The sequence below is a fragment of the Archocentrus centrarchus genome, chromosome 10, assembly GCF_007364275.1.
Source record: "Archocentrus centrarchus isolate MPI-CPG fArcCen1 chromosome 10, fArcCen1, whole genome shotgun sequence".
In the NCBI taxonomy this organism is placed as follows: domain Eukaryota; kingdom Metazoa; phylum Chordata; class Actinopteri; order Cichliformes; family Cichlidae; genus Archocentrus; species Archocentrus centrarchus.
Genome location: NC_044355.1, coordinates 12,033,623 through 12,040,656, shown reverse-complemented (window position 1 = coordinate 12,040,656; position 7,034 = coordinate 12,033,623). Strand labels below are relative to the sequence as shown.

The 7,034-nt window shown below is 38.8% G+C and overlaps 1 protein-coding gene across 1 annotated transcript; it reads left to right on the top strand.

The window, feature by feature from the left end:
• Positions 1–359: 359 nt before the first annotated feature.
• Positions 360–6,997, top strand: pdzd11 (PDZ domain containing 11). The gene is made up of 6 exons (XM_030740073.1): positions 360–478; positions 1,026–1,144; positions 2,830–2,970; positions 3,741–3,839; positions 5,271–5,331; positions 5,921–6,997. Exons 2-6 carry the CDS (start codon positions 1,052–1,054, stop codon positions 5,953–5,955), a joined length of 429 nt encoding a protein of 142 aa, XP_030595933.1. The 5' UTR covers positions 360–478; positions 1,026–1,051; the 3' UTR covers positions 5,956–6,997.
• Positions 6,998–7,034: the final 37 nt, after the last annotated feature.

The window sequence follows — 7,034 nt, the reverse complement described above, 5'->3', positions numbered from 1 at the left end:
ATTCATTCTATTACAACCTCTACTTTAGTTGCTTTTAAATAAGTTGAGAGAGTGTTATACATAGTTTAAACTTCTTAGTTTTTGATGTAAGTTTTACTGCGTTGCAATAATAATTATGGCACTGTAGCTCAATAAAAAGAAAAGATTCTGGTTAGACTGCAAGAAGTGTTTCATGGGCTTCCTGTTTTCTTTCACGGTTTGTAGCCTTTAATAGCTTTCACACAGAAAAACCCAGACTAAACTTTGTAGATGTTTATTTCTTTTGTGGATATTATCTAGCCCTATGAATTAAGATCGGCATGTCCTCCACACAGTCTTTACACAAATGCAGTTACTCAACATGAGGTTGCGATTGTTACCGCTGATGTTGCGGGACCTCTTGGTGTGACTCCTCCACGCCAGCAGGTGGCGGTCATGCACTGGATGCCTGTAATCGCGTAACGCTAGAAGATACCACTGCTAGCCTTCAGACTAGCAGGTGAGAGATATTTTGGATGTTTTGTTGTAGTTACTCGGTGTTTTTCAATGCCAAAAGAGCGCAGTGCTTTCACGTTATAGCTTCAATGGTGATAACAGCGAGTGGCAGAATATTTTCTGTTTGAGAGAGCGAAGCGAGCTTGTTTGTCGTCAGCCTGTAAGCTAACTGTAGTCTCGTTTGTGTATGCCCTGTGAAACTGTCCACTGTGGGATAAACACGAGTTTATTTTATTTCACTTCTGTCCGTTGAGCCAAACGCGCTGATGTTTTTGTCTTCTCGATCATTTTTTATGCTTTATGTAAAAGTTTAGACATACTTCAGTGGGTGTATTAGGGACATTAATTACAGGTCCATATGAATGAAGGTATAATAATCATGGAAGAGAGACGCACAATGATTTGTGGCGACAGGTTGACCAAAACCACAGCATAACAGAGGCACCGGAGCCCTTTAAAGTAGTGGTCGTGGTTTCAGGGATTTCCCTTTAATTTGTATCAAGCAGTGCAGCGCACCCATAGTTCATAACACTTTGTTCTCTTCTCTGTAGGATTTTTTTTTTTTTAAAAAGCAATAATGGACCAGAAAATTCCCTATGACGACTATCAGCTCCCAGTGGTATTCCTGCCTTCTTATGAGAACCCACCTGCATGGATACCTCCACAGGAGGTGCGCCACATTTTTGTCGATCTACCCTCTGTGCTTAAACCACGTTACTCTATATTATACCTTATTATATGCTCTACATTTTTTTTTTAACTTTATTCTATTTTAGCTGTGTTTTTATAGGTTGTGCTCAATGCTTCGGATGCTTTGGATAAAACAGCTTGATTTCTTTATTTCTCTTTGCATACACAAAGATAACCCGAGTAAATGCAACATGTGTTTCTTAAGTAATGATTTAATTTATTAAGGAAAAAAAAAAAGCTTTCAAAACCTACCTTTGTGAAAAAGTAACTTCATCCACCGCCCCGTGAAGGTTTTGGAGTGGCCTAGTCAAAGTCCCGACTTGTTCAATCATGACTGAACTGTGATTATCCAACTTTCTTTGGAAAGCTGAGGTCAGTTTTACTAGCTACACTCAGGCTTGATTACTGCCAGACCTGCTGAGTCAAGAAATCACTTAAATAGAGCCTGTCTGACAAAGTGAAGTAGGCTAAAAGAGCTAAAAAAGCAACACGTTTTTTAAAAGAAATTTAAAGCAATTCAAGAAGAGTTAAGAAGCAAAGTCATTGACATCTATCAGTCTAGAAAGGGTCACAAAGGCATTTCTAACATTTTAGGACTCCAGCAAACCACGATGAGAGCCATTATCCATAAATGGAGAAAACTTGGAACAGTGGTGAACCGTCCTAGGAGTGGCCGTCTTACCAAAATTAATCCAAGAGCACATCGAGGAGGTCACAAAAGAACTAGAATAACACGTAAACAAGTGCAGGCCTCACTTCCCTCAGTTAAGGTCAGTGTAAAGAGACTGCATAAAAATGGCTCATCTCGTTTTTGCCAAAGAACATTTTGATAATCTCCAAGACTTTTGGGAAAATATTCTGTGGGAGTGATGAGACAACAGTTGAACTTTCTGGAAGGTTTGTGCTCCGTTACATGTGGCAAAAACAGCATTTCATAAAAAGAGCATCATGCTGACAGTCAAACAAACAAACAAAGGTTGTGTAGTGGCATAGTCAAAGTCTGGACTTAAATCAGATTGAGATTTTTTGGCATGACCGTAAACAGGCCATTCATGCTTGGAAACCCTCCAATGTGGCTGAATTAAAACAATTCTGCAAAGACGAGTGGGCCAAAATTCCTCCACAGCGATGTGAAAGACTCATTGCCTGTTACTGCAAACGCTTGGTTGCAGTTCCTACTGCCAAGGGTGGCACAACTAGTTTTCCCTAATAAATAATTTAAAAACTGCAGTTTGTATTTACTCTGGTTATTTTTGTCTAATATTAAAATGTGTTTGGCGATCTGAAACATGCAATTGTGACAAATATGCAAAAAATAAGAACTCAGTAAGGGGGCAAACACTTTTTCAAAACTCAGTATCAATTAATACTGAAAATTTTACTGAATGCTATTAAAAAAAAAGGTTTTCTTTTTTTGGAAGCTTTTTTTTTTGGTGAATCTTCTGTTTCCAGATCTTTTTATCCCAAAGGAAAGGCATTTTATTTTTTGCTGTGCTTATTTTTCAAACGATGCTGAATGTGTTCCCAGTCCTCTAATAAGTGATGTCCTCTGCATCATATTCTGCAAAGGGCTTGACTCTGATCACATTGCTGTTCAGGTATGTAGAAGAAGCAAACTCAGAGAAACTCAACATTGCTGGCTGTTCTTCTTCTCTTTGTTTTTAGCGGGTTCATCATCCTGACTATAACAATGAGCTCACCCAGTTCCTGCCTCGCACCATTGTATTGAAGAAACCTCCAGGGGCACAGCTGGGCTTCAACATCCGTGGTGGCAAAGCTTCACAGTTAGGAATCTTTATATCCAAGGTGCATGCACAGCCATGGTGTTTAGTGTGTTCAAGAATCAATCAAGAATCAAGAATCAAGAATCAAGAATGCCTTTATTAGTCCCACAAATGGGGAAATTGCAGTTAACAGAACATCCATCCAAAACAAAAACATAACACAGACAGGGGGGGGGACAGATGTCTGAGGTCATGCAACCGTTTCTCAACGGCGCTACCTTTAGCAGAAAGACAGAAAGAGATCCACTGGGATAGTTAGGTTCAAAAAAATCATCTCATACTGTGTTCATAAAGAACACCTTACGAGGTTCCAAAAAACACCTCAGCAAAAAGCATATTGCACATATAAAGCCAGGATAGCAGTATGGTGGTTAGGGTCAGGGTCAGGAGGGGACGCAGACGGAGACGAGAGGGTGGGGGCATTGTGGAGCCCAGATGCCAGCTCCCAGGCAAACAGTTTGCTGATAGTGATGGAAGTTCATCAGCAGCCTTGGTACACCAGATCCAGCTTCACAAATCACAGAGAGGGCTGAGGGGGATAGCGGCCTTCACACATAGTTCTGGAGAGATATGATTGCCAGCCAAGGCCGGCTAGGGAGCCGAATTCTGATAATGCAGGTGTTGTTTTGGAACAGGCTGCTTGTTTTTTCAACAGCCTTCAGTCTCACTGGGAAACCATTCAATAAATCCAATAATCCAAATTCATTAGTTACATGGTGTTTGTTGTTCTTGTTGTGCTGCTGACTATCTGTTTGTTTTTCAAAATTTTTAATAATTCCTGTGTGTTTCCAGGTGGTCCCAGATTCAGATGCCCACAGAGCAGGGCTACAGGAGGGAGACCAGGTTCTTTCAGTCAATGATGTTGATTTCCAAGATATAGAACACTCAAGAGTAAGTCCAAACAGACTTTATTCAACACATTATGCCTGTGATGAGTGCATGTAAACATCTGACCATAACTATCTACTAATACAACTCAAAAAAAATGTAAATATAATATTAAGGAAAATATCATTTATTTTTGTAATTTCATTCAGAAAGCTAAACGATTTCAAGCATTTTGTTCTAAATTTGATGATTGTGGATCATAGCTCATGAAAATCAGAAATTCAGTATCACATTATCAGAATAATGTCCAACTTCTGAAAAGCATGTTCATCTATACTCTCAATACTTGGATGATGTGCCTTCATCATGACTTATTACATCAATCTATCATGGCATTGAGGTGATCAGCTTGTGGCACTGCTGAGATGTCACTGAAGCACAGGTTGTCTGTGTTTTTGGGTTGGGTGATTCTCATCTTCCTCTGGACGGTACTCCATAGATTCTCTGTGGGATTCAGGTCATGCAGGTTGGCTGGCTATTCAAGCACTACAATAACATGGTGAGCAGCCCATTTGGTTGTAGATTTGGCACTGTGGGCAGGTGGTAAGTCCTGCTGGAAAAGGAAATTGGCATCTCCATAAAGCTTGTAAGCAGTCGAAAGCATGAGCTACTCCAAAATCTCTTCCTCTGTACTCTAGGACCTTTATTTCCAAATGAAATGCAAAATTTACTTTAATCTGTAAAGAGGCCTTTGACCCACTGAGCAACAGTCCCATTTATTTTCTCCTTAGCCCAGGTAAGATGCTTCTGATTCAGGAGTGGCTTGATATTAGGAATGCAACAGTTGTAGCTGCTTTCTGAAGATCTCTGAGAGTGTCTGCTCCTGGTGCTCTGACACAGCTTCAGTCCACCCACTGTGAAGCTCTCCAAAGTTCTAAAATTGAGTTTTCTTGATAGTCAAAGCTGCAGGCATCCCTGTTGCTTCCGTGGCTCTCTCTCCTTGTGGACGGCGTCAGTGATCGTCATCTGGAGAAATGTTAAGTCAGCAGTCTGATTGTGATCGCCAAAAGCTGCACAGTTTAAATGGTCATTTACTCCAACTGAAAATTAAATATTGGAGTAATTTGAGATGCTGGATTTCTGATTTTCCTGAGCTATAAGCCATAATCATCAAAACTGAAACAAAGGAGCTTGAAATATTTTTTTCTGCCTTTTCAAGCATGAATAACTTTCTAAAAGAAATTTAGAGTATCTGCCATTTTGGCCATAGTCAAACTTTTATGAGATCTTCTTTCAACTTTGACGCATTAATCACTGTGCAAATACAGCATCCACTCACAGACACGCGTTTTTGTTTGTCCTCCTGACCATCTGCAGATTTAATACAAAAAAAATGCAAGAATACACTAAGCCCAATGTGGCAGTTTTCTCTTTCTAATGATGTATTCTGTATCAATGCATCTACATGAGATTACAGATGTTTGTCTCCTTTAGGCTGTAGACATTCTGAAAACTGCACGAGAAATCCTGATGAGGGTTCGCTTCTTTCCCTACAGTAAGTGTCGGTTTACTAAATTATATCAAGATCATCACAACAAGCTGAGCTAAACATTTATGCCAACACATGTTTTACTCTCCACTGTAAAGATCTTTTTAGAGTTGGTGAAATAGTAATAAAAAAATAAAAAAATTTTGTTTTACTGCAGAATTTGTCATAATTGGTAAAAATCCTTTAAAATGTTGTTTTTAAGACAGAGCTACACTTACTGTGCTTAATAAAAAGAAAAGCTCAGAGGAGGCTGTTGTGCTCAGTTTGGATGTGATAGCAGTGTTTACGCCTTGCCTTGCATTATCCCTCAGTGTGCTAATGCAGCATATGTTATATAATTTAACAAATTTAAAAAAGAAAAAAATAAAGAACATGCTGAACGTTGGAAGAATTTGAAGATTGTCAGTATGCCAGCATGTCATCGTGCCCGCATACTGATATAATCATCTGGCTGATTTCACTATACATCTTCAACAAAAGACAGTAAAATCTGTATTTGTGGTCACTGAATTGTGTCATGCTGGTAGGAGATTATATAACGATGCCCATGTCAGGACTCTGATGATAGTGTGTGTGTGTGTGTGTGTTTTTTCAGACTACCAAAGGCAGAAGGAGAGGACCGTGCACTAGATGGCAGCAGAGAGAGACAAAGACTTGACTGCACTTCATTACAATCCTCCCACACACTGATGCATGACTCACAATGTCATTCAGAGTCGTTCATGCAAGGAAAATATACATGTTGTTTAAGTCTCAGTTTCACAGATACTCCTTTCTGCATGCTGTCTGCTGTGTACATGATGAACTATTTCAGTGGAATGTGTTAAGAAGTTAATTTCAAGCATAACTTGTTTTTTTTTTTAGACATTTTACACTTTAAATTTTAGAACATAAATATTTTCTGGTCAAGCAAAACATTTAAACATAGCCTTTGCTTAAACTTCCTTAAGCCCTAATATGATGTTTCTAAATAGGGAAATAAGGTCCTTTGGTCAATTTATACACAATATGTTTAATTTATAGTAAATATTTCCAATTGTTATGAAATACTAAGGGATGTAAATATACATTTCAGTCACTGCTTTTGAGAGCTACTTACCATTAATATTTTATTGTACTTTTTTATGTTTCAAGCATGAGTTTTCCACACACTGTGCCTGTTTCATGAACTTTGTATCTGAGGTGCCGAATAATTTACAGGCATACCTTGTAACATGCTATTAAAGTGCATAACATTTATCCTAGTGTGCTGGTAAAGCTTGTAAAGCTTGTAATGGGGTGTTACCTGTGCAGTGGAGGCTCCAAGGTTTGCAGGTTTAATTCAAACCAAAGACAGTCTGGTGCTTTCATAATTCTGGCCTGCGTGGTTCAAGATGTGCTTAGTCAGTAAAATCTGCAGATCCAGGACCTCTGGCTGCACATTAAATCTGCACACACTGGAACGTTCATAGAAAACAGTTGAGTACCTATATTATTATTACTGCATTATGCTTTTATACATTACATTGGATGTTGATAGCTACTATTTTCCTCTTAGTATTGTCTTTGTTTCTGCACACTAATCATTTTCATGTAAAGAATTAAAGTTTGGATTTTCACTTGACCTGAAAGGGTTCAGTATTTTTCATAGAGGGTGACGATCACAAAAATAAAACTCTACTCTTTGACCTCTGCTAATGTTTGGCTTTGTGCACTTGAAGAACCAGCAC